This window comes from Genypterus blacodes, unplaced genomic scaffold (genome assembly GCF_046128005.1).
Source record: "Genypterus blacodes isolate CSIRO-AG114 ecotype Tasmania unplaced genomic scaffold, CSIRO-AGI_Gbla_v1 ptg000015l_1, whole genome shotgun sequence".
NCBI classification, from domain to species: Eukaryota; Metazoa; Chordata; class Actinopteri; order Ophidiiformes; family Ophidiidae; genus Genypterus; species Genypterus blacodes.
In genome coordinates, this window is record NW_027466829.1 from 1,528,614 (window position 1) to 1,555,058 (window position 26,445).

Consider the following 26,445-nt stretch of genomic DNA (forward strand, 5'->3'; position numbering starts at 1 on the left):
TAAACACGTGTCGTTATGGTGACATCATTGGAATTGTTCAGTGATGCTGAAGGTGCTTGTATCTGTAAAAAAAAAAAAAAAAAAAATCTCCGTCGTAGTTCTGTAATAACACAGAGGGTGTGAGTCATATTAAAAAAAGCAGAGGAGGAGGAGGGGGGAGGACATGAGAGCGTGTGTGTGTGTGTGTGTGCGTGTGTGTGTCCGCCCCTCAGTGAGAAGTAAAGAGTTAACGGAGCAGTGGGTTTGCCCATTCTCCTGCTGTGAGTGACGCGATCATCTCTCTTATCCCTCAACTTTGCCTGTTGCCAGATCAGGCAGCCGAGCCGGACGCTGGCGATCACCGGTGACATTCTGACGCGATCGCAGCACATTTTGACGCCTTTCGCTTTATTTACCCCCCACAGCTGGCTGCTATTCCACAACGATGATTTCTAGTTTGTCTTTCCATCGGACTCCCCGATGTTGTGCCGTCTACTACACGAAGGCGTGAATCTTTTCCTTTTTTTTCTCTCTCCTTTTTTTTTTTGAGTAGAGCTTGATCTTCCCGGATACCGCGAGGGTATATTAAATTAAATAAAAGAAGAGTTTGAAGGAAATCAGCCTGAAATCAAGAATGCCACGGAGGAAACAAGAAGCGCCCAAGCGCGCAGCAGGTACGTGTATGTGTGTGTAATGTGCGTAAAGGAGGTTTGTTAACGTAGAGCTGCGCATGTTACCTTTTGTTTTGTAAGGCTCACTTTACAGTCACTGCATTTCCGTTTCCACTTTGTGATTTTTTTTTGGGGTTGTTTTTACTCTGTAACGTTTCGCTCAGCTGCTCCTCTTTAATTCCCCGTGTTGACGCTACATTCCCACATTTCTCGCCTGTTTCAAACGCGCTGTGGCGTTTAAGTGTCTAAATGCTGCGTTTAGGTGCCGCTGCGCTCCACGCCGCTTAGTCCCATCGGATGAGTAAACTTTAGCTTCCTATTGTTCCCAACTTGAATCCATTGAACTTCGTCATCCCAACTGACATTTTGATTTTTAACGGGGAGAGTGAACCGTCCCGGAACACGGTGTTTTCGAGTTTAAGGCGACTTCCCCGCGGCGTGCCATAAGGGGGACTCGGGCTTTGTACACATCTGATCCGGGCGCATAACTTACTTGCACAAGCGAAAGAGGGAGAGAAAAAAAAAGCTCTACCTCTGCTCCTTTCCTCTGTTCTTGGAATAAGATAAACAATTTGAGCGCAGACAAAGGCGTCCCGTGGACTGGAAGGAGCCATAATCGACAGTTGCCATGTCTGATTTGACGGTTGATTGATTGGCTGTCATGCGGCTTTGATCCGATCCTTCCTGATTTGCATCAGAAAATCACTTCCCACCATGTGCTGCAGGCCCCTGACGTCACCAAACCACTTTGAACAGCCCTGTGTACTTTTTAGTCTCTCTCTCAGACCCTCTCTCTGTTTCTCTCTCTCTCTCTCTTCCCCCCCCCCTCTCTCAGATGGTCAAGAGACTCACAAAAAAGTGGAACTGTGTGTGTGTGTGTGTGAGGGGGGATAAAGTGGTTTCACAGTGAGGCATCGCACACACTCTTCCAGCAGAGAATATCACACTCCCATGTGCACATCCTCACTTGTTCACTTTGAACACACACACACACACACACACACACACACACACGGTGGGTAGAGGAGGTGGGAGGAGTGGGTTAGGGGTTGTAAAAGGAGCCGTGTGCTATGTAATGGAGGGGAGGAATGGTTTGCTCTGTCAGACCGGGCCGTCACAACGGCTTTGTTTCATGTTTGATTTAATTGTCTCTCCCCTGACAGGCCCATTCATCAATGGCTTTAATGGTCAATCAGAGACAGGCTGAGTGAGTGCTCCCATTCTGTTTAGCCATAAGCTGGCCTGGGCTTTTATTTCATCAAAATGCCCCAGCCTAATGTACATGCTCACTGGCTCAGAGTGGCCGCGGGGAGCACATAAAGAATGACTGAAAGCTTTCTGATTTCAGATCAGTGAGAAGGATGTTTTTTTTTGTTTTTTTAATCCCTCTTTCCCCTCCGCTCTCCCCTCCCCTCCACATTGGTGGGTCTCTGTTGACGACGGGGGAATAAAAGGCTGTAATATAGATCGTTTTGTGTTTGTAGAAAACAACTTTTTTCCCTGAAACCACGCTTCTTTGTTCACTCATTCATCTATTCATTTCTTCATTTTTTCATGCTACCCTTCCACCCCCGTCAGTCAGCCTGTGCAGCTGCAAGTTATAAAGTTGTCAACTGTTCAGTGGCACACAAAGGGTGATGATGAATTGATTGCAGCACAGAGCATGGTGATAGAGAGAGCAAAGAAAAGGATGACAGATGATGGGCCTTGATTAGGGACTTAGGGGGAGAGTCAGCCCACTGCAACCTTGAGACTTGCATGAAAAATCTACTCCCCCCTTGCTCCCTCATTGTCTCTCAAACACTCTCTCTCTCTCTCTCTCTCTCTCTCTCTCTGTGTAGCTCTCTTTTTTCCCCTTCCTCTCCTCTCCCCCTGTCTGAGAGGGTTTCTCTCTCCGCAGCAGAAAACTTGTTTTGCCTGCTTCATTAGCGTTGGTCCAATTAGCCGTGAGGCTGATGGAGTCCTGACAGGCCCCGTGATTGGAGATGACAAGCTCGGGGTGCCCGGCCCAATGAGGTTTGCCACCACTTTGATGTAATCAACTTGATATTACACAGAGCCGCTCGCCTTTGGTTGTGCTGTAACTCAATTTTCCACTGCAGGTGACAAATGGGTCCATATACCTGGGTCAGGTCTGAGTGCTCTTAACAACCAAGGGCAACCGGCCACATAAACAACCAAGCAAATATGAGGAAGAGACACAAGCAGCTGTGCAAATACAAAGTATCTTTCTTTGTGACCGGCCGATTAGCTTCGCCGCAATCCCCCAGCCCGAAGCTGTTGAAATGAGTGTAGAAAGCTGAACCGCCCCACCTACTTAGCAGGAAGGCGACATCATGTGGGAAACGACGACGGGAACGTTAGGATGGAATGTCTAACCTGGGCAGTATGTCTGCAGCCTATAGGTGTAAATGTATGCACACTTAACCAGAGCGGCGCCCCCGTGTCAGAGCGCTTTCAGGCCACCATAGAGATACATCCAGCGCGCCGGCCATTAGTGTAGGAGTGTCGAGTGTGTGAGTTTGGGTGTCAGAGAGAGAGAGAATGGAGGAAAGGGGGTGGTTGGGTTTCTCTGGTTTGGACCGGGCTGCACACCAACAGTCTCTTCTTTCTGCAGGGTCAGGATTATAGCTGCCAGGTCAGCTATGCCAGACTGGCAGCCATCACTCACGCCTCTGTGTGTGTATGTGGGTGTGTACGTGTGTGTAGACACTACTACACTGAAATCAGTGTGCGTCCACGTTTGGGTTTCTGGAGTTTGTGTGTGTGTGTTTGTGGTTTTTGCTAGTGAAAGCGATGAAAGGAATTGTAACCATAGACCACCTGATGGGGTGAGTCAGTCACAGGCCATAATTCTAACTAAGCCCTCTTCCTCCTTGCCCAGATTCATCTCCTCTTTCCTTCCACACTCAGCATAGCACACAAACACACACTTAACAACACGGAAAACACTCCTTTCCCAGCACATGTTGCAAACACACGCGCACGTGTTGTGACTTGGTTTTAAAGGCAGAGGATGAAAGGAAGATGTTTTTGGACGTGCCTTCCTGTTAAATGTGTGCGAGTACGTGTGTGTGTGTCCGTGCGCGTGTGTGTGTGTGGAAATTACACAGCAGAGAGAGCACGTTGAATCTTAATTGTCCGACAGACGTACTGACTGACAGCGTAGCGAGCTTAACAACAATATGTCTCGGCTGGCTTTGTTTGCAGGTGTGAGCGTTGTAAATGTTTTGGCGTTGCAGGCCTCGTTGCTAATGAAAGTCCTGTGGCTGGATTCCGGCGAGGTTGAGTCACGTCTGTGATCTATGTGTCTGATAAGTGCATACCTAATGAGGCCGTGAGCACCAGAGGAGGAGGAGGAGGAGGAGGAAGGAGGAGGAGGGGCGAGGAGGGGGGCTGACAGAGTGTTTCCCACAGGTATTGACAGATGCCTTTTTGTTTTTGCCATAGGCCCTGACTCCATAAATCCTGCCTATATAATGATAACAGTGCCACCCTGCCAGTAAGTGAGTGAAAGAGAGTGTGAGAAGAGAGAGAGAGAGAGAGGGCAAAGGGGGGAGGAGGAGGAGGAGGTGCCCGTGTTGGGGGGACGAGGAGGAGAAAAGCAGGGGCGGTGAAATGGGCCTTCTCTGCTTTTTAACACACACTTGGCAGATGTCAGGCCATGGGGTTGGGCTCGGGGAGAGTAAGAGGAGTGTAAGTGCTGTAGTAGTGTCACAAACAGAAAAACCGTTAGCCGTCCACTCCTTCCTTTCAGCTTTTCAGTGCGGCGCTTTCAGCCAGAGGGTTTTCACTCAGGCTGCTGCTGTCTGGGCACCGAGTCGGAGTGCTTTGTAAAAATAGTCCCACACCGCTGTTGTGATAGATGCAGCTGCAACCGTGGCGACAATTGGGACAGGCTGGATCCCTCCAATCCGGCACCAAGCTCCCCCCCACCCCCGCCCTACCACTGCTACCCATCAAACCGCACCGCCACCCACCCACCTCCTTCTCTTCCGGAGTCCTCCCACCCTTCCCAGAGGTAGACAGCGTCAGAGCCTGGTGGGATGTGTGCTCTTTTCGGGAAACTGAGCCACTCCGGTCTTCAGGGGTCCTGAAACCCAATCCAGGAGGAGAATAGCCCAGCCATGCCAGAGAGCCGATTTCCTTTTCAACAGAGTCATTTATCACTGACCCACCCTTCGCTTCTGACACGGTGACGTGTGTCATTTATCAAACAGGCTTTACCAGACACACTGAGAAGGGAGGTGGATAGGGGCCGAGAGAGAGAGAGGAAGGGAGAGAAAGGGAGAGAGAGAGAGAGAAAGAATGAAAGTGGAGACAACTAGCCAGAGAGTGGACGGAGAGAAACAAAGAGGAGAGGAATGGGGAATGAGCTGTAGAGTCGGCGGAGAGAGACAGAGAGAAATAGAGAGAGTGAGAGCGGGGAGAAAGTGTGTGTACGTCTGTGTGTTGTGAGTTTTTCCAGGGAAGAGTGAGTTTGCCTGAAACCCTTGAGGAGAAGCGTAAGGGAGGGGAGATTTTTTCGACATGACAGAGAGGATTGAGTTACAGTGAGTTGTGTTTGCTTGAGTGACAGAATGTTCCTCCATGACATGTCTCTAGATGTCTGGATGAAGGGGAGAGGTATGTTATGTTAGTATACAAGTGTTTGCTTGTGTATTCATAATGTATGCACACAGAGCAGATTTAGAGGTGTGTGTGTGTGGCCATATGGCGTCAATGTTTAATGCCCTGTGTGTGCGTGCGTGAGTGTGTGTGTGTGTGCCGCTCCCTGATGAGCAGGGCTGACAGGTATCACTCATCTAGCAGGCTGGCCTTTAAATGAACCCGGCGCTGCTCCGCTCTCCCGTGGCCCTAACAGGCTTTCTCCAAGATGGATGCTTCTTTAAAAATCAGATTAATGATGGATACCAGGCTTATAGTGCCATTTATCATGAAGAATATTATTTAGGCCGGCCGTGTATGGCTGTAACTGGAGAGCCAGGACGAGGAGAAGCAGGGTGGAAAGCCTTAGACAGACACTCACTGTGTGATGGATGACTGAGCGCTCTCTCTGAGTGTTACTAGACACCAGTGCCGCAGCAGTAGGCCATAATCAGATAGCCCAGGGATGTTTATCCCACAACTACACTACCCAGATTGCCTTGCCTGAAGGGCTGCTGTATGAAAGATATAGCCTGTCATTATTATCGTCTTCAAAAAGTTGGTGGATTCCTGACAAAAGAATCCACTTGGAAAGGACGGATAAAAGCCCCGAATGGATTTATTGCAATTCTACATTAGAGAATGACCCGTGTGATCTCCTATGACTTACTGTAATGACCACCTGGAACTTTCCGTGGAGCTTTGCCCAGAAGAGTCTCCAGTCCCCGTCGTTCCCGAACAATCATGAATAAAAGACTACAGTGAGAGGTCAAGGCAAGGCCAGCGCCGCCGCCGCCACTGCTGCAGAAAAGTGAAGAGAGAAAAAAAAGGTTGTTGTTTTTGTGCTCTTCTTGTTCCCTCTCTCATACCTCCTCCTCCTCCTCCTCCTCCTACACGCTCGTGTGATTTATGGTGGCCATCCATCTTCAGGCTGCGTCCATCACCTCCTCGTTGCTAGGCGATCATGGCAGCAGCTGCGTTTTGTGAGAGGGGTTTGGTCATCCCCGCTCCCAGACTTTATTCCCAGTTTTCCCAGATTTAACGTCTAACGCGATCCAGATTTAAGACACGGATACAAGCCTCATCCCCGTTCTAACTTCAGCTCCATCCCAACTTTAACTTGCACTTCAGCTCCTAACCTAATGGGAACTCCAATTAAAAAGGAGATGAAAACCCTTAAATGTTCCCTTAAAGGCAAAAGAGGTTCTAACATAAAGGATTTGAGTCAAACTTACATGACTAGAATTCAACTAAACACCTAAACTGTCCAAAAATATTTGTAGTTTTAAATCCTGCTGGCTATAAAACACACTAAAATGAAGTGTTTAAAATACATTTCTCATGTTATTAAAGATGACATAGATTTAATTGCTTCGACACCGTTTTTGGTGTGACTGATTGTGTTTTGAATGTGATGGATAGCAGGTGAACATATGGGGTCGAGATCATATAACCACCTGGCCCACATTGACCTCTTTACTCGTTTGCTGCTGTGAGAGAAGAATAGCTCCCCCCAAAAAATGGAGCTTGGCCTGTGAAATAACCTCTTCCCACTATTTGATTCTTTGCTGAAATTCCTCCGTAGCCGTAGCGCCGTAGCCGTGTTTGTTTTGGATCACTCACTGCGTGATTGTGGTCTTATCTCCATCACCACTGCTCACAGCTCCACCTTTCTGGCACAGACAGACATGGAGTCTCAGTCAGCACGCTGGCATTTACACCCTGCACACACCAAATCTGATTTTGTTTGGAGTGTGTTGGAGCCCGGACTCTCTCAGCTTCCACTTTAATCCTCAGTAATATTTCTCAGACCTCCAGTAGCCGTAGTGCAGACGTGGTCTTATCTTCAGATCTACTATAACCCCTAGTTTGAGCCGCAGCTTTATCTTCTGACCCATGGAACACAACTGTAAACACCCAAAAGCCTAAAGAGAGGTCGTATTTCAGATTCCTCTATTTTCAGTTTCACCATCATTTCTATGAATTATTATAACATTGCTTTGAGAATACAGCTTTAAATTTGCACAGAGCACTAATTTACATACACAAACATGTTTTTATTATGTAATCCACTGTGATTAAGTAATTAACCTAAAACAATGTATATATTACAAATATCACATTTTTTTGAAGGGAACCAAATGATGTAATCAAATGATCTAAAGCGCCCATTCAGATCCTGACAACATATGAACATCAAATTAATAACTAAAGTATCTGTTGCTAACATCTGTTGCATTGGAGTGCAAGTCCCGAGTGCAGCAAAGTGGATGAGAAGCGTTCACCTTCATTTTCACTTCCAGAAAAAGGTGGTTCTGCCGTCTAATGAGTCTATTAACAACCTGTCTAAACACCCTGCTGCAATGTTAAATTGCTCTGTTGTCTCCACAATGACGAATAGGATGAATAGGAATTTTTAGTATAATTGATAAGAATGACGGTCGTGGCTGTGAAATTAAGATTCAAGCTGTAATAAGAAAAATTACTTTACAGCGTGGGGCTTCATTGTTATCTACCCCTGCCATGTATGATCACATCTGACTCAGTCCACACACACACCTATCATCATCCTCACATTCCAACATCATCATCCTCATTACCAGGCCAGATTTAGCTTCATCCATAGTCTGCCTGTAGCCCATTGGTGCAACCTGGTGTCCGGTGATGGACATCATAAGCACCTGCAGCTCAGGGACTAGGAAAGGAATGGAAAGAAGGAAGCATAGGCTCGTCCTCATGTTGTACCGGAACGTTTTCCTTTCCTTGTGTGGAACCTTGATCTTTATTTCTGCACCTGTGGAGGTTGTGTGTGATGTGTTCTGGTTTGTTTACAGTTTGTTTGTCGCTTGTTGTGTCTGCAGGAAGTTTCAAACAGCAGAAACAGCGACTTTGTAGTTTTTTTTGGGGTTTTTTGATCCCTTGATCTCTGGTGTGTTATAATTAGCGAAGGAGGTTTTTATGGGTTTTATTTCAGATAAACAAGTGCAATTTTGCAAAGGTGAAGGTCTGTATGTGCAGCTGGCTGTTTGAGGCCACAACACAACACAACAATCAGCTTAGAGTTGAATCCATTCAGTCTCTCTCTCTGTCTCTCTCTGTCTCTCTCGCTCTCTCTCTCTCTCTATCTCTCTCTCTCTCTCTCTCTCGATGCCCCACCCCTCCTCCCCTCCCCTCCGCTCCCTACCTTTTTTCTCTTACCATGTGTATTGACACAGTTCTGCCCTAAGCTTTGCCTGGGGCCAGAATGATCCCTCTGTTTTTCCCATCTCCCATATCACACATCCTGCACTACAATCGGCGGACACAATGTATTCACAAAGCCATCGGGGGGTAGAGAACACACACAAATAAAATCCGACAAAGACATCCATGAGATTTTGAAACATGATACCTTGTTTAAACATGTAGCAGCTGAGTTATGTTGCAAAAACTCCCCAGAATGTGAGCCACACAGGATAACCTTCACCGGTCATTCCTGTTACTCCCGACTCTTTAATAAATGACCGCTGACGGTTTGGTACATATTTTCTTGCAGGACCTTGAGTGAGGCTTTTAGGATCAAAGGGAACGGAGAGAAAACTCATTTTGATTGAGTGTGACGCTTTGACAAATGCGAACAACAGAAAAGCATTTTTGGTATCTCACTGATCTGCCTCTCTTTTGACAGAATGGGGCTGTTTTGGACTAAATTATTCTAATCTATTTAAAGAGTTTTTGGCTGATGGGAAACTTGAGAAAGTGAGTGGAAGTCCGTGGTTTGTGGTTTTTTGATTGAGCCCGAGGTGACTTCCTGCCCTGTAGTGTTCTGGAGCTGTTTCCTGTCAGTGAGAGCCCCCTGCTGAGGGGCCGTGTTGGTTTAAGGGCGTCAAGGTCCAGTTAAAATACTGTACACATGTCAGAAGTAAGAAACATTTGTCATGTTGCGACACACAGTTTAACTCTCTCATCTCAGAGACTTCCTTGTAAATCACCAACTGACTTCAAATATTCCTAACATGTGAGCTGAAGGCCTCTGCAGCTAACTTGAACCTCCTTTTATCAGTTCTTCAAGGGAACAGCTACAGCCTAAAGCCCATGCAGTCCCGGATTGATTCGACTCGCAAATAGCAGAATCAGTTGGATTTCATCTAACATGTATTTTCCTTACATTTTTTTGTTATCTTTGTCATCAACAACACATAATGAACCTGTTTACTTTGTAATTTTAATGTTTAGATCTCCCAAACACACACACACACACACACACACACACACACACACACACATGCTTTCCTTCGTACACCACTCAAGCAACAAGTCGTGTATTGAGGCGTACGCTGGGATCCTATTGATTAAATTTGTTTTATTTGTCTAAAGTGCTCTTTTGCCTTTATTGCAGTTCAAAAAAATATTACATTGTGTTACATACTGACTAATTAAGTGCTATAAATAAATAAGGGACTCAAATAGTAATCAAACATCTATTTTGCAATAGATTACATTTGTTTCATTTGATGAAAGATCTACTTCTCTTCTTCTCTTCCTCTTTCATACATGAAAATATTGATAAACATGCATGAAAAAAACATATTCATTCAGTATTTAATACCTTTTCTATAAGTGGGCATGGGCATGTGCCCTAAGTGTAGCTCTCTTCTAGGCATGCACAGATAAATATTGTATTCACGGCAGCAGCAGGAGCACAAAGCCTGCACCTTTTTTCTTCCTCTGAGCCCGTAGCAAGGTTACAGCTTTGTTTCTCCGAGCATGCAGCTATCGGAGCATGAGAGGCAGATTCAGGTAGAGGTTTTAATGACACATCCTGTTTACGCCGCTGCTGGTGGGTGTGATCTGACCCCCAGACTGTTTCCCCAGCTGTGGAGGCCAGATCAGGAATATGCACTGCGGTCATCAAGTGGCTGCATTAAGAACAGCAACAGGATTTAGCACTTTAAGGAAAGGAGCGCCGGACTACGCCTGCACATATTCACTAAATGAGATTCAAAGTTGTCCGCCAACTCCAATTGTCTGCCTGTTGTTTCAGCTGTAATCATTCCATAAGTGTAAGAGTGCAAAGCTTTCTACTTTGGAGACGGATGATTGATTTTTTTTTGTCTCCGTCCTCCGTGTAATCACTGGTACATGCGATGTCCGTTAAGAAACGCAGCATCGCACACAGCCAGCGCTTTCAGCTACACTTGAGGAGAAATAGCCCGTGGGATGAAAGGAAGGAGACAGAATGAGACAGTGAAAGGCTTTGCTTAACGGCACCTTCCTGCTTAATCACCCCCCTGTCCCTGCCCTGTCTGTCGTTCCTGATCATCAGAGCAGCACTGCAGTATTTCTATCAGATGATCTCTCCCTCCTGGTCTGCGGCCCTTATGTTTATGAAAATGATATTCCACAGGAATGCCTCCTGCATGCCAAGATGTCACTGTCTTTCCTCATCGCTTGCATGTACGTGTGAGTGTGTGTGTGTGTGTGTGTGTAATGCTACATATGTGTTTGTGTCTGTGTGAGAGAGAGAGAGGAGGAAAGGTGGTGTTATAAATGACTGGCTGGCTTTATTTATAATTATGTGGGGGTGTGTGTTTGAGGCGGTGTGTCTTTAGAGCAAAGTGTGCGTTTCTGCATATTTTCTGCCGTTTGTGTAAATGCGTTATTGCTATTTCTGCGTGAGGCGTGACTGAGATGTTGATTGTGCGAAAGTGTGCCTCCTACCCCTCTTAACCCCCACCGCCGCCATCGCCGCCACCAAGGAATCATTCATGAAACCTAATGATTCTTGTCTTTCCTCCACATGGCATCGGCTCACTTTATCATTACAAGAATACACACACACACACACACACACACACGCTCCCTTTCTCTCTCGCGCACATAAACACACACATTATCAGTAAAAGTCACACATTGGCTCCACACTGTATGCCTAGATATTAGTTAAGACTGCTTCCAAGAGTATTGTTATATTAATAATTGTCGTTTTTTTATTCTAAGCGAGCCTCTATACTCCCATCACCTTTTATTAGCTTGATAAATCACCTCTGTTGTCAGTCAAGCCAGGGAGAATAATTGGATGTGGTTGTCACCCTGTGTGATGGATTATCAGTCATTGGGGATTAAATTAACAGATAGTGCTCAGACATAATGGTTTTTGTTTTGCATTTTAAATTGCCTGGGAGCGCTGCAAGACTCTGTAGGTTTTTACAGCTGGTCCGTTTAGACTTCTCTCTCCCTCGCTTCTATCTAAGCCTAATGACAAATGAACAATAACCTATGGGGCTGCAGCTCGTTCAAGAATGAAAATGTAAAACAGGAGCCTGGGAGGCGAAGCGAAGTGATAGCGCGACGTGAAATTCGATATGGCGACGGTGTGATCAAATATGTGCACAATGTGAAGAAATATGTGGAATGTTTCCTCGCAGAGGAGGAGGAAGAGAAAAGTGACCTGACGAGTTGGTGAGAGCGGCGTGCCAGGGCTTGTCTGATGTAGTCTGACATCTGTGACCAGCTGGTCAAGACACAAACACATTAACTACCCCACCCGGAGTAGATTTCCTCTCTTTTTAAACGAGAGTCTGACACAAACGCGAGAGAAGACAGAGAGTGAAGCGAGAGGAAAGAGGGCGTGAGCGGTCTCTTCTGCACTGGTAGCGGCAACTCCTCCTTTGCCTGTCTAGCCTCAGTGTGAGCGATTTACCTCCTCACCCCCCCGAATCCTCCATCCTTCCCTTCCCCCTCCCCTCCCCTCTGTTTTTACATTATCATAATTGTGTCCAGAACATGAGGGGCTGGGAAGTGATCATGCCATTTTATTTACACCCTGCTTGGCCCTTTTTACAAACGACATGCCACTGACTGCCAAGCGAACTGGGGCCCGACGACATCTTTTGATCAGGGCTGTCGGGGCCTATCAGCGGAGAATGGCAGGTAATGGATACCCAGTGACAAACCAAATCTCCGGGAGGACGGAGAGTGGGCCGCACCTGCCAGGTCTCCATTAGGCTGGCCTCTCAGTAGGGCTGCCTGCTGACTATGCCCCCAGGGCCCAAATCAGACCAGCGCCAGCCGCATGGATGCCTGGAGATTGGCTGTTAGCACTGGAAATGGGAGTTATTTCAGCTATGACATTTTTGTTTAGACTGGACGTGTGTGCGTGGGGCAGGGGGTGGGGGGGAATGAAGGATTTAGTCAATGAATGTGTGTGTGAGTTTGTGTGTGCCTGTTTGCGTACACACGCATACACTCGATTGGGTGTTTGTGTGCATAGCGTGTGGATGCCCTCGACATTAACACCTCCACCTACAGCATGTTTGTTTCCGTGGCATTTGTCAAAGTTTGCAGTATTGTCCAAATGGTCTGGGCCATTTCCACAGGCTGTCTTCTGTTTTCAGAGATTATTTGTTTTTCCTAAACTCGAACGTTTTGCAGAGTGATGTGGACAGGAAATGAGGGGTTTTCAGGGAGGGGGTTAATGGTGACAGGGCCTGACCGGAGGAACGTGTTGAAGTGACGGGTGGGTAGAGTGGGGATGAGAGCTGGGTGGACAGAGAGAAGGGTGGGGCGGTTGACTACCTTGTGTATGTGTGTGTGGGTCTGTGTTGACTCAGTGGATAATTTCCATGCTCATACACAAACACACTTTTCATCTCTCTCAACGTGATCAGCGGACACATGTCACCATCATCCTCCATTCCTCGTTCCTCCATCCTACCCTTTTCTCTTCATCCCCCTGTTCCCTCTGTCCCTTTTTTTTTGTCATTTCCAAATCATCCTTTGGTGATTGTCTGATGAGGCTTTGATGTTAAATACTGTTTCGATTTGCTGAAAAATGCAGCTTGACCCCACAGTTTAATCTAAACAAATATTAACAAATTAATTATTGCAGATCTAAACTCAGTTTAAGGCTTGACGACGCTGAGGGATATCTATTGAACATGTCAATATTTTTTGCTTTGATAGCCCTTTCTTGAAAGGACTTTCTCTTTGTCTGTGTGTGCGTCTGCATGTGTATGTGTGTGTGTGTGTAATCAGAGAAGAGGCAGATGAAGAGGCGTCAGACATATTAACTGACAGATGGAGGTTGATCCAACTCATTTATTACCCCAGAGGAGAATGCCACAGTGAGATTGGGCTTCATTAATTTCAGATTTAGTTTTCATTTCAAGCTGTTGCGCCCTGAGATAAATAAAATGGCGCATTATGTTTTTGCCAAGATATTTCTTTTTTGTTTTCCTCCAATAGAAGGAGTGAAAAGAGGGGAGGCATAAGTTCCGTGTGGCTGGGGTAGTATATAAATACAGGCTCGCCTAGAGGAAAATAACACCTCAACGGTTGATGAGGTGAAATGGGATGACTGTAATTTCTCAGCTCAGCTTTAAAGGCTCCCACACAGATGGCTCATTTATCCCTGGGAGTCCTCGGGCACACATAGCAGGGAAACTTTTTCTCCAGTTATTCTAACATAGCGTGTTCACTCCCTGCAATTTAACTCATCTCTTTCTTTCTTTCTTTGTCTCCTTTTTCCTTGCAGCCTATTCTCCCGAGGAGCTGGCGGAGCACGCTTTGCAGGATGAGGAGGCGGAAGCAGACGACCTGCCCTCGGCCCCTCAGGATGACCTTCCAGTGAAAGACGGGTTCGCTGAGCAAGGGCCTGACAAGGACCAGGCATGTGACCAGGAATCGGCTGTAGCCGCAGAGCTCTCAGGACAAGAGATGGACACTGAATCACACATGAGTGAGACTAGTGACCGTCTGTCAGATTTCGAGAGCCCCTCCAGGAAAGCCGAGGCCAGTGTGCCCACAGCACCAGTAAATGGAGGCACAAAGACACCTCCAACAGTGGACACGCTGGAACAAATGAAGGCTATCTATTCTAGCTTCCTGACGAGCCCCTTCTGGTCACCTTTGAACTTTAACTCCACACTGCCATTGCCACAGGCGCAGGCACAGGCACCAGCTTCTACAGAGAAGCCAACTCGAAGCAACAGCACTAGCAGCAGTAGTAGCTGCAGCAGTAGTAGCTATGACTGGCACCAGTCTGCAGTAGCTAAATCACTCCAACAACATCCTTCACAGACCCGTCAACCAACTCTGTCTGAGCCCAGCCTCTTTAGTACAGTCCAGCTCCACAGGCAAAACCCAAAACTGTTTGGTTCCATCTTCACCGGGGCCAGTAAGTTCCGCTGTAAGGGCTGCAGTGCTGCGTACGACACTCTGGTGGAGCTGACGGTTCACATGAATGATACAGGCCACTACCGAGATGACAACCAGGACAGGGCAGGCAGCGGTTCAAAGCGCTGGTCCAAACCACGCAAGCGGTCCCTGTTGGAGATGGAGGGGAAGGAGGACGCCCAGAAAGTTCTGAAGTGCATGTATTGTGGCCACTCATTCGAATCCCTCCAGGACCTCAGTGTCCACATGATCAAGACCAAACACTACCAGAAAGTGCCTCTGAAGGAGCCGGTGGCCCCTGTGGCAGCCAAAATAATGTCATCTAAGAAAAGAGGACTGATAGGGTTGGATCTCACTGCATCACCACGTTCTAGAGAAGGAACCCCCAAAGCTAAGCACGCACAGGCAGACCTAAGTGAGTCCACGCATAAATCTTCTTCCTACCCCTATAGCACTTCTAATAACCGCTATGGCCACCAGAATGGCGCGAGCTATGCTTGGCAGTTTGAGTCGAACAAATTCCAGATCCTTAAGTGTATGGAGTGCGGGAGTTCTCATAATACACTGCAGGAACTGAGAACCCACATGATGGTGACAGGTCATTTCCTGAGGGTGACCAACTCAGTAGGTAAAAGAGTTAAGCCACTTCCTGAGGCCACGTCCCCCAGCCCCGGGAGGGTAACCACGCCTACTGAACAGAGGGTGCAGTCTGTCCCACTCTTACCATCCACCTTCTCTCCTCCACCCCTTCAGACCAGCACTGCAACCCCTGCCACCTCTCCTCCTCTCAAAGAGATCAAAAAAGAGGAGATTGAGGAGGAATGCACTCAGCAAGAGGCTATGGGAAATGAAAAGCATGTAGCAATTTCAGATGGAAAAGAGGAAGATGGTGAGAAGGAGGAAAAATATGATGTCTCTAAGTATAACTACCTTACTGAAGAGGACCTAAAGGAGAGTCCTAAGGGGGGCTTGGATATTCTCAAATCCCTTGAGAACACTGTGACTTCGGCCATCAACAAGGCCCAGAGTGGGAATCCTAGCTGGGGTGGTTACCCTAGCATCCACGCAGCCTACCAGTTCCCCAGTAGTCTAAAGCTCCCCCAGGGCAGCTTGGAAAAGAACTCACCAATCAAGTTCCTGTTCAGCGGAGGGGATGGATTGCTGTCGTCCCTGGCAAAGAACCAGCCCCTCATCTCCCCACCCCTTACTCAGTCTTCTCCCTTCTCTAACAACTTCCAGGCAATGGAGGAATTAGTGAAAAAAGTCACTGAGAAAGTAGCAAAAGTAGAGAAAAGAGTGAAGCAATTGTCTCCCAAGATAGAGATGCAGCTCTCCCCCTGTAGCAGTGAGGCTGGTGAATCACATAAGGGAGAAGAGCCTGACTCACCCCAGGAGTGGAGGGCACTAACCCCAGCCAATAGCGACAGGGGAAGCCATAGCGACAGAGCGTCCCCAGAAACCGAACCCAAGAGAGAGACGGGCGTCAAATCCCCATTGGACTCAACTCTGAGATGCAGCACAGCCATTATCACTGGCCATCCTCCTCCAGAGCAGCCCTTTGTTAACCCTCTAAGTGCTCTTCAGTCAGTAATGAACATTCATCTGGGAAAAGCAGCCAAGCCATCCATGCCAAACCAAGATCCCCTGAGCCTGCTGTCCAGGCTGAGCCAGAGCATGGCTGAGAAGGCCGCTGTGGCTGCTCCTCCCTCACAGACCAAAAAACTTGAAAGTGTAGTGGATCATAGTTTTTCCCAGCCTAGTGATGACCAGCCTATGGACCTCACAAAAGGGAAGAGTGATCGAACAGGCTCTGTAGGCTCTGCCCCCTTGACCCCCTCATCCACAGCCTCTTCCATCTCCCCTTCCTCTCTTGTAACTCCTAACAAGCTAACTGTGGTCTCTCCCTACACGTCCAGTAGCCCTCTACATGAAAATGCTTTGTCTGACATATCAGACATGTTGAGGAACCTCACACAGTCTCATCATGTCCCAAAGGCTCCTTCACGTACCCGGGTCACAGATAAACCCGAGGTTGTGGGTTCTACCCAAGAAGAGGATGATACATCCGTGCATGGACATAAACGAAAGGGTCGTCATTCCAACTGGAACCCCCAGCACCTCCTCTTACTTCAGGCTCAGTTTGCCTCAAGTCTGAGGCAGACATCAGAGGGGAAGTACATCATCAATGACCTGAGCCCTCAAGAGAGAATGCACGTGTCCCGATTCACCGGACTCTCAATGACAACCATCAGCCACTGGCTGGCCAATGTCAAGTACCAGCTAAGGAGAACTGGCAGAACCAAGTTCCTTAAGAACCTGGATTCTGGTCAGCCTACATTCTATTGTAGTGACTGTGCCTCACAGATCAGAACCCCAGCAGCTTATGTATGCCACCTGGAATCTCACCTAGGGTTCAGAATCAGGGATCTGGCCAAGCAGTCCTCCAAACAAACTGTGAGAGACTCCCAAACTCTGACTGAGAAACTTGTGCCGCTGGAGTCTTTCCTTTCTCCACAATCACAAGATGACTGTAATGGCACAGTATTCCGTTGCCAGCTCTGTGTCCGTAAATTTGCCACTAAGCACGCCATCAAGCTTCACCTCAGCAAGAGCCATGGGAAGTCTCCAGAGGACCATCTGCTGTATGTGTGCGAAGTGGAGAAACACTAATTCCTTATAGCAGTAGACAGATTTGAGTACACATGTAGAAAGACTGGTCAACAAAAATGAAAAAACAAGAATATTTCAAAGGTGTGGTAATGCACAAAGATGCCATGAACTACTGTTAAATATGTCAGCACAAGCTGTTTACACGTATTTGGCCTATATACATTTCTGATTTCTCTGTATTTCAAAAGACATCTATTTCATATCAAAATATAGTGTAGGTCAGGTGTTCAGCCCATTCAGGGGCGAGTTAGATGGCTTTGTTCTCTCCCGCGCTTTAGACACCTTTGGTCAGGAGAGTTAACAGAAGCCAGATTAATTCATGATCATATTTCATGGTGAATCTCTAGAAGGTCAGCTAATAACTTGAAATGTATCAACTTTATTGTATTTATTTTGTATTTTTGTGAATTTGGTTTTGATTTGCTGGTAGACTGCATGTTCAACAAGTTTTACTGTTACATTTGTACAGTCCTGTCCTGTCCAGATCTCAGAATGGCCCTTAAAAACCGGCCATTTTAACCCCTAAAAACTCCTAATCGTCAAATGCCTGGGAACGCTCCTTAGAAGAAATCTGCAACATTTCATAGCTTGTTTTTTTGAAGTTTTCTCTGTGCAGCCTATTGATTTTCTTGCTGATTGTAAAAGCTGCCTTGTTCTTTATCATTCAGTTCGGGGCACTTAAAATCCAGGTCTGTGTAATAATGTACATATAGTGTATAAGCTTTCAACTCGCTGTTTAAATTATGCATACTTGTTATATTTCCTAATTTAAGAGGACTATGACTATCCACTGGTGCGGAGCCTTTGAAGAAGATGAGAAAAAAAACGACATTGTTTTGCACAATAGTTTTATAAATGTTATTTGATAAAAAACAATACAAATATGTTAATGCCTTGTGCTTCTATGATTAAATTGAATTAACTGCTGCATAAATCTGCTGTTTTCTTTCGTATTTCCTAGAAATTTGTAGGTCGAGATGTGTCCTGACTCTGTCTCTTATGAGAAGGCACTAATTCAGCCTCATTCTTTCTCTGGCTTACTGGAAAATCATTCATCTTGGACAAAAAAAACCTCACCCCTCCCAGGTTTGTCCCACAATATTATGACTAAGCATTTATAAATCAGCTGACACATTGTTACAGTAGATCACCACAAGCCTACATCTGCAGAAACACTGAGCTGGACTTAAAAAACCCTTCGCTTTTTGCTGTGCGGCTGTCTCCACGTCTCCCAATTTGTCTAGATATTCCTGGTGATTTTTGCATTGTCGCATTTTAGTGCTGTAGACTGGAGCGAGCGAGTTGTGCCACTGCCTGCAAGGCGTCTGGCAGGTGGTGTGTGCTGCATGTAAACCACCAGATGTTTCTGAAACGAGCCACTGGAGGAGGAGGAGGAGGAGGCAGGCGGCAACAGCAGGCAGAGTGGGCTGATTACCACGGGGGCTTGGATGCCATCAGGAGCCCTGGGCACAGACAGCAGATCTGGCACACACCTGGACTCCAAGACTGTCCCTTGGAAAAAATAAAGCAGAGCCTATATACGCACACTGAGACAAGCTGACAGTGCTGCAGAATGCATAGACAGGTGCTATTCCCTCAAAGCAGGCTTTTGGATCTAACAATATTACTGGCAGGTGTTGATGCTATCAGACCAGTCACAATTCAGGCTCAGTGCCATGTAATGAGAAATTGCGGTATGCCTTTAAATTTAATGAGAAAGTTTTTTGTTCACACACTGACATAAACCACACACACACATTCATTTAATGTGAGCATTGTGGAGGCATATTCTATCCCACTCACACGCGCGCGCGCACACACACACACACACACACACACACACACACACACACACACACACACACACACAAACACATTTACTCCTCAGATTTGCTACCATCTACCTTTGTCTTATTTGAAGATGCCTGGGGACACCATGTTCTTTCTGTTTGATGTTCCCAGCCCGAGCTTGTCATGACTGACTGACTGAGTGACTTGCGCTGGGAAGTTATCTGGTTACTATGGTGACGGCCATTTGCCCAGCCTCTAACCCTGCTCGTTCACTCAACAGAGGACAGCTCGAGTGCAGCACACCCATTTACTCTCTTAAATCTCATCATCTCGCTTCAGTTCCTCCCACCCGGGAACAGATTAATTAACACACACACACTGTGTCCTGACCCCGTCTTCTCACACAAACTCATTACCGCCTCAGACTTGCTCCCGGCCCTCCGACGTTTAGGATACATTGGTCTAACGTTGTGGGAGAACCCAGTGATGACTCACATCTGACAAGCAGAATAAAGCCTTTAACAAAGGACGATAATTGAAAGATGGAATTCAGACCGGTAGCCATTGATAATGCAAATGAAAAAGGCCGAACTGCCTTATTGAATCTCTCGCTGCTTGTTTTCGAAGCTTACTCGCACCTCAGAGATATAAAATGATCTCTTCCAGTTACTTTTTCCCTTTGGATTGTATGTGTTGATGAAATACTTTAGGCTTGGTGATGGACTCGGGGTGAAGATGGTCGGGGGCGTTAATGAGATAGTTGACACTTTGGGGGTTAATGAGGGGCTGGAGGGAGAGGACTAAATGATTGGACTTCTGCTTGGATGAGCATTATAGTGGTTGTCGGAAGAGAACATTGTGGAAGCTGTGGATCAGCTGTGGCTAATTATTTAGCATGGAAAACACAGAACTCCTCTCAATTGTGTATTTTTTTTCCCTCTACGATAATAAAGAGGAGATTAGATGTGTTATCCATTGTTCTTTTGTCTCGACTATCCTTGAGAGCCGGGTAGTTTTAGATGCCGCTGCGCCTCACTGCTCTTAAAACAAAGTCAGTATAGTGAAGGGGGAAGAAAAGAGGCGGACAGGACAAGGATAGGATAGGAGGAGAATGAGTCCCCCCCCTCCACACACACACACACACAACTCCTCCACTCCACAGATCTCCCATCAGCTCTTGTCATCCGTCTAATGAATATCAGTTAAATTGCTCTGTGGATCTGAGGAGTTTGGATGTCAATGTGATTTGTGTGAGTGTGGCGGATGGAGGGGCCCAGACTAATGAAAGGCAAGTCTAGCCTGACAGAGTGATGAGCATCAAGCCCATCAGACCAATCACACCAGAGTGGCTGACAGCACCGACAGACAGACAGACAGCTAAGGAGGAGAGGGCCATGTATTTAGGAAAACAAAATGGCTGCCAAAGAAGTGTTTGGTGTCCTCGCCGCACCTTGAAAAATAGTGCTCCTGTCTTAGTGAACTCTGTAGTTATGTAAACTGATAAAGGCCGGCTGTCTCACAACCAAATATGTGGTTTTGAAAAAAAGTGCGGATTCAGAAAGATTTATAGAAGCGTACTCGTGTGATTTAGTGTTTCATATGATTAGAGACATTCTTCTTGAATATCAACAGGTTAGAAGGAGCAAAGAAACAAAACAAAAAGGCAAACGTTCCTCTGAGCGACTCCTCCCTGACATCATCATCATTACTGTTTGATATTATATAATGGCCTTCAGTCGGCAATGTTAAATCTTGCCTGTATTTTTGGCTTGTTTTTAATGCTTCTAACTCTTTATAAACACATCACACAAACACAGCAAAACTCACAATTGTTCTAGACACTGTCACCTTGAGGTTCCATGTGTTGAAAGAAAACAAAAATAAATAAAAATACAGGTGAAAACCCACGCATTTTTCAATAAACAAAGATGCAATTTTTGTCCTTTTTAATCATTAACTTTCCACAGGAATCACATTTCACCCTAAAACAATGTATCTAAGTTCCCAATGCTCCTGTCTGAATCTGTACCAAATTTCAGCCATATAGGCCATGGGGTCAGTCGGCTTGTTGCAAGCTGGGGATTGTAACAGGACATAACAAGCTTCAAAATGGTGTTGAGTTTGCAAATGTATTCCATATTTTTGCTGAGTTTTGGCTGAGAGAATGTTATGACTCCATGTCAAAGTTTAAATGTCTCTGCTGGTCAGCTGCTGTGTGATTGTCTGATGCTAAACGCTACTTAGCCTGCTTGGCTAGGTTGCTAACTACGTTGCTGTTGTGGAATATCATGTTCAAACACTGTTACGGCTGTTTTTTGAAGTGGTGTGTGAAAGTGGTGATTTCTTTATGGGTTATTCCCAAAAGAACCACGGCAGGTAGAAGCTTGAAACTTGTGTGTGTTGGTAGCATTGTTCTGCTTGTTTTGAAAGCGTTGTTTCCATGCGGCTGCGAGTAATTTTGCAATATTGATCTGATTGTAGGGATTGACCCTGGTTAACAACAATACTGTCTCAAAAGGGGCAGGGCCACTAGAACAGGTTTGATAACTTAGTAGTAAGAGCTTCCTTGCAGTAACCTTTGTGTTCTTGCGAAACCTTGCGTGCCAAGATGGAAGTGTTGTTCTCCTCATGCTGCCTCCATGAACAAAGGTGACATGATCGCGCCTGACAGCCGCAAAGGAGTCATGGGAAGAGCTACGTTCGCGTCACCTAGGACCTTTGACCTCTGTCTCCTAAAGAATGGGGTGGGGAGTGTCAGCCACATTGTCCTGCCTCTTTCATAACTGCAACATTGAAGATACTGTATTTGGAAGTGACTGTAAGGCTCTAGCACCAAATGATTTACATGAAGAAGACAATGACAAATGGTGAGAGGCTTGGGAGAGAGAGAGGGAGACACCAAGAGAGGGAGACACCAAGAGAAGGAGACAGGGGTTTTTAAGGGAGTCAGATTTTTATACCGCTGTGTTGCAGTGGGCTGCCGCCGCCTGCGATAGCTGTCAAATGTATTTTGGTGTGATATCTGACAGATTTGCTAAAGACACTCGTCTCAGGGCACTACTCTATATATCGTTAGTTTAATGCACAATGACATGACCAATTATAGCGGGCTCCATGCTCAAATAGCATGTCAAAACCTGTGTATCAATCCATTAGATCCTGTCTCCCATCACATTAAGTGGTACCTTTAGCTATCTCTTCGGCATGTAAAGAAAAATGCTGACGGAATGGAAAATGTGTCTGTGCTGTTCACAGTGCTGCTGTCTTTTTGAAGAGGAGGGAGTCTCTCTCGCTCTCTCTCTCCCTCACTCTCTCGCTCTCTCACTCTCTCTCTACCTCTCTCCTGTCTTTCTCCCCCTCTTTGTTGCTCTCTCGCTGTCATGGAGCACAAAATGCACAAGCAATACATCTAGATAATGGCCTGCATTGTTTACTTAGCTCTGAAAATGTATTTGTGCAAAACTCTAAAATGCATTTAGGAGGAATCACTCACTCGGTGTAAAGCCTTGTTGACATCGGGGAGCTCTCAAAAGCAGGGGAAGTGTTTTATATATTACCGTATCAATTGAAATAAGAGGATGTGATACTGTATATATTACTTGAAATAGACCAGCGGGCTTGACCGGCCGTTGATGTCTATGCAACTCTCCCACTATTTCAGCATCAACCTGCTTTGTCGGCCATGACGGCGGGTGGGAGGAGGTATGTGATTCAGTGCAGTTGGTCCTAATGACCTCTCTGTCCTTGTGACGAGGACACGCAGCCTCAGGGCGCTGGCATGGAGGATGTGCCTTAGACCGCCTGGCACCTCGCCTGGCACCACGTGTGGCAACACGTCCACACTCTGCCACCCTCTTGATGGATTGGCCTGTCTCTAACGCCACCTTTGTGAAATCACTTTTTGATTTGTTGTCATGTTTTTCTCCCTCTTTCCCGACTACTTGGGATTTTCTCGGGTAAGAACACCCTCTGGTCAGGTATTCCAAGAGTGATTAAATTAACCTTCAATAAATCAGCATAATAGAACATTACCTGTGTGTGTGTGTGTGTGTGCGTGTGCGTGTGTCTGTGTCTGTGCGCGCGCGTGTGTGTGTGTGTGTGTGTGTGTCCGTGCCCCCGATGGTATGGAGGTGTGTAACCATGAGGTCAACATCTAATGCCCATCCATGTTTACTGTATGAGAGAGTCGCCCGTGGCTGAATCTGCTCTTTCCAATGTGCCATTTCACAGGAAACACATCAATAAGGCGCGATTACAAGCCTGACAAAATTAATCTCAACTGTCATTTCACAGAGCGAGCGCTTGAGAGTGCTCTGATCAAGTTACATTAGTGGGAAGCTATTGAATGATTTGGAGTGGAATCAAAATCCATTTGACTTCCCTTCTGTTTGGCAAGGGCTTATTATCATCAAGACCCATTTCCTGTCTTATAAATATGACATTTATAACTGCATTTTTAATCAAGCTTCCTGAATTTAAGACATATAATGTTGTAATTAGGGAAGTTTATATTATCAGCACCTTGTGAATTGATTGAACATTTGACATTCCAAGTCTACAATGTTTTTAATAGTTTCAGAATTTGCAGTTCTTTGTTCTGAAAAAGGAACAAAATTGTTTCAGAGCTGCATTTACCCTGAGATTGGTTTGGTTTCTCACAGAAAACAAATCATCATTGGTCCAAAAGGTCTAGGGGCGGGAGTAAGAAAATCAAAACAGTAGATTTAAAATACTAGGAGAGCGAAATAACATAAAACAGAGACAGAATCGGAATTCTTTCCTAATTGTAACCATCATATGGACAAAATGTCAAGTAAAACGATGTCAGCAGAAAGCACTTTAAGAGAGGAACCACTTAGATTTGCGATGGGTGATCAAAGGTGCATGGTAACGGTAACCATGCCCTCTCTAGTTGTCGCTCTATCAATATCGATTGATCCCATTGCAGGTGGTTCACGAGTAGTTCAGAGAGTAGAGTTCAGAGGTCATTTGGGACCATTTCCTGGAACAAATACTTGTCCAACTGAACCGGTATGATTTGGTCCATTGTATTTCACATCAAATGAAGGTTTTTAGCAGAGTGACACTTACAGGAAGAGGCATAATTGTTGGGATAATGGGACAGCATCTCATCAGGAAAGCCGGAGTCTTGACAGAGAAACAAGCAAAACCTCAGATAACTTGTTCTCTCCATCTGCGCTGTCTTCGGTGTCCTTCAAGAGACAATCTTGACAGCTCTGTCCAAAGTAGGAAGGCAAACTCAGGACATCTGCTTCACTGAGACATGGCACGGATTTTGACACGCAGTGTCAGGGTAATCTGACAAGACAAGCCTCATGTTTTATCACAGCTTTCAAAAACGGTGCCGCCGTCACTCTGGCTCGTGTCTTCCGTACATCATTCTGTCTTCTGCCTCAATGTTCTGCATTGCGTAGGTGGCATTGAAATTGAAAGTCCCGTAAAGCACAAGGAAGACAAGACTGAGCGAGAGAGCAAAAGAGACGGAAAGAGTGAAAAAAGGAGTCGGGCCCGTGACCTCTTCGACCATGTGATGTGTCTGGAGCTGGCAGGGGACGCAATTGAGAGTGACACTCCTGGTTGGAGCTGCCAAACTGCCACTTCCTGTCCTCTTTATTCACACATAGCGGGAGTTTAAACTGGACGTTTGAAGAGCAGAGAACAGACATGTGTCTCCTTGTGCAGCTATCCCTTTTGACTGTCATTATTGTGGTTCACGACCACTCCGTCAACATCACAGCCCAGCACCCGTCTGCCAAATAAAGAAAGACGCTGAAGAAATGACACAACAGCTACATGAGTTGTTGATTTTCATTAGTTAAAAATGTTTTTTATAATGTTTTTTATATATATATCATTGAAATGGGAAACACTCTTCGTCATAGCCGCTGCCTTTGTTCTCTTATTCGTGCCTCCTCTGATGTATCATTGGATTTTGGAGTCCCTCAGTGGCTCCATGCGATCAATTGCTGTGGAATTGGAGAAATTGGACTCATAATTTTGATGTTTCTGTTGAATAACTTTGTTAGCATCAAGTTTGTCACTTCCCCTCTCCTTCTCCCCCCTTTAATGGCTTTGTTTTTCTCCCTCCTAGCATCCTTAATAACGCTCTCGCCTGAGATGGGTCACTTTCACCAATACAAATAAGATTCAAAGTCATGTGTCCAGCTCCGGTTTTTCATTGAATTCTGTCCCCTTAGGTCAAGTTTGCTTTATTTCTCTGATATTCTCGTCTTTCCTGCCTTTGTCTCGCCACTATATCCATCTCATTTTTTCTGCATCTCTCTTTCTCTCTCTACAGCCACACACAATCACAGCTCTGTCTGCTACACACACACGCATACACACACATTATCCTTGGGCTATTACCAGGATAAGTCAATTTGATCCATCCAAGGCAGTGGATGTCATTTTATTCATATATTTTCAAGCCTAGTGACTTTATTAAAGGCTACTGCTTCAATCTATCCTGAATGGATGAATGCACCAACTGATGAAACGCAGGAGGAAATGAGGCCCACACAGACTGAAATGACCACAGCCAACCAGCCAGTCATTTCAGAACATGTTCTCAAATCTTGCTCTTCTTTTTTTTTTTGCTTTTTTTTTTACGCAACCTAAACCAGATTGCTGATGCCGAAGCTTTTCGCCACAATGTTTCCTATTCATCTGCGAGGGAAGAGACAGAGAGCTGCCTCCCCGCCTTTCACTGACAAGAGAATGGCTGTTGAGACTTCCAGCTTGGGGGAAAAAATGAGATGTTACAGTCAGCGGAGGCAGAGCACAGAGAAAGTTGGAGATGAGACAAAAATGTGTCTATTCATGCCAACTGGTGTCCTGACCCTCCTCCAGGCAGCCATTGCCTTCTGTCAGGAGTGGGAATTAAAGGGCCATTCACCGGACATGAAGACTTCCACTTCTTTCCAGCCAGGCCTCATCCATTCCCTCTCCCCAGTGCTTTCACGCATCTTAGGTCAGCTCTGCTTTCTGAAAGGTGTTGGGGAAAGAGGCCTCTCCGTCGACCAGCGTTCAGAAGAAACGAGACCCTGTCACTTTAAGGTGAACGCGGAGATACCAGAGTGCACCCAGCCAACCAGTGTTCCAGAGGAGAAGGGGAAGGTCACGCAGAGTTCACAGCGAGAGCGATGACGGATGGCTGTAGTTAGGGACCGTGCTGTCTGCCACTGCACCTCTCAAAGAGCAGGACTCGCCGGCTGTGAGCGGCCCGGGCCAAACCGGGACCCAGAAAGCAGGAGGGGCCGAATTTATAGCGTGGAACCAAATCAAAAACTACATGAAAGTTTGTTCTGTGTCCTCCGAGTCGTCAACCTGTCAAACTCAGACGACATTCCAGACATTGACCAGCTTGTTGCTGACTGTTTTTCCATTGCTGGAGAGATGACAATGCTTTTCCCCATCTTATATCCAATGTAGTCTTAAAAAAAGAATGAAATACTTGTGAATAAATCAGAGGCCTCTGTGGTGACACTAATGTCTCACTGTTGTGTTGGAC

The 26,445-nt window shown here is 46.1% G+C and overlaps 1 protein-coding gene across 1 annotated transcript; it reads left to right on the top strand.

Annotated features, from left to right (window-relative positions):
• The first annotated feature begins 268 nt into the window (after nt 1-268).
• Nucleotides 269-17,362, top strand: tshz3a (teashirt zinc finger homeobox 3a). The gene is made up of 2 exons (XM_076140559.1): nt 269-653; nt 13,813-17,362. Exons 1-2 carry the CDS (start codon nt 614-616, stop codon nt 17,121-17,123), a joined length of 3,351 nt encoding a protein of 1,116 aa, XP_075996674.1. The 5' UTR covers nt 269-613; the 3' UTR covers nt 17,124-17,362.
• Nucleotides 17,363-26,445: the final 9,083 nt, after the last annotated feature.

What these genes read in the sequence shown, in the direction of transcription:
- tshz3a (XM_076140559.1), top strand. Translation starts at nt 614, where the DNA reads ATGCCACGGAGGAAACAAGAAGCGCCCAAGCGCGCAGCAG. An exon ending in AGCGCCCAAGCGCGCAGCAG is followed by an intron (nt 654 to 13,812) that starts GTACGTGTATGT and finishes TTTTCCTTGCAG; the next exon opens with CCTATTCTCCCGAGGAGCTG.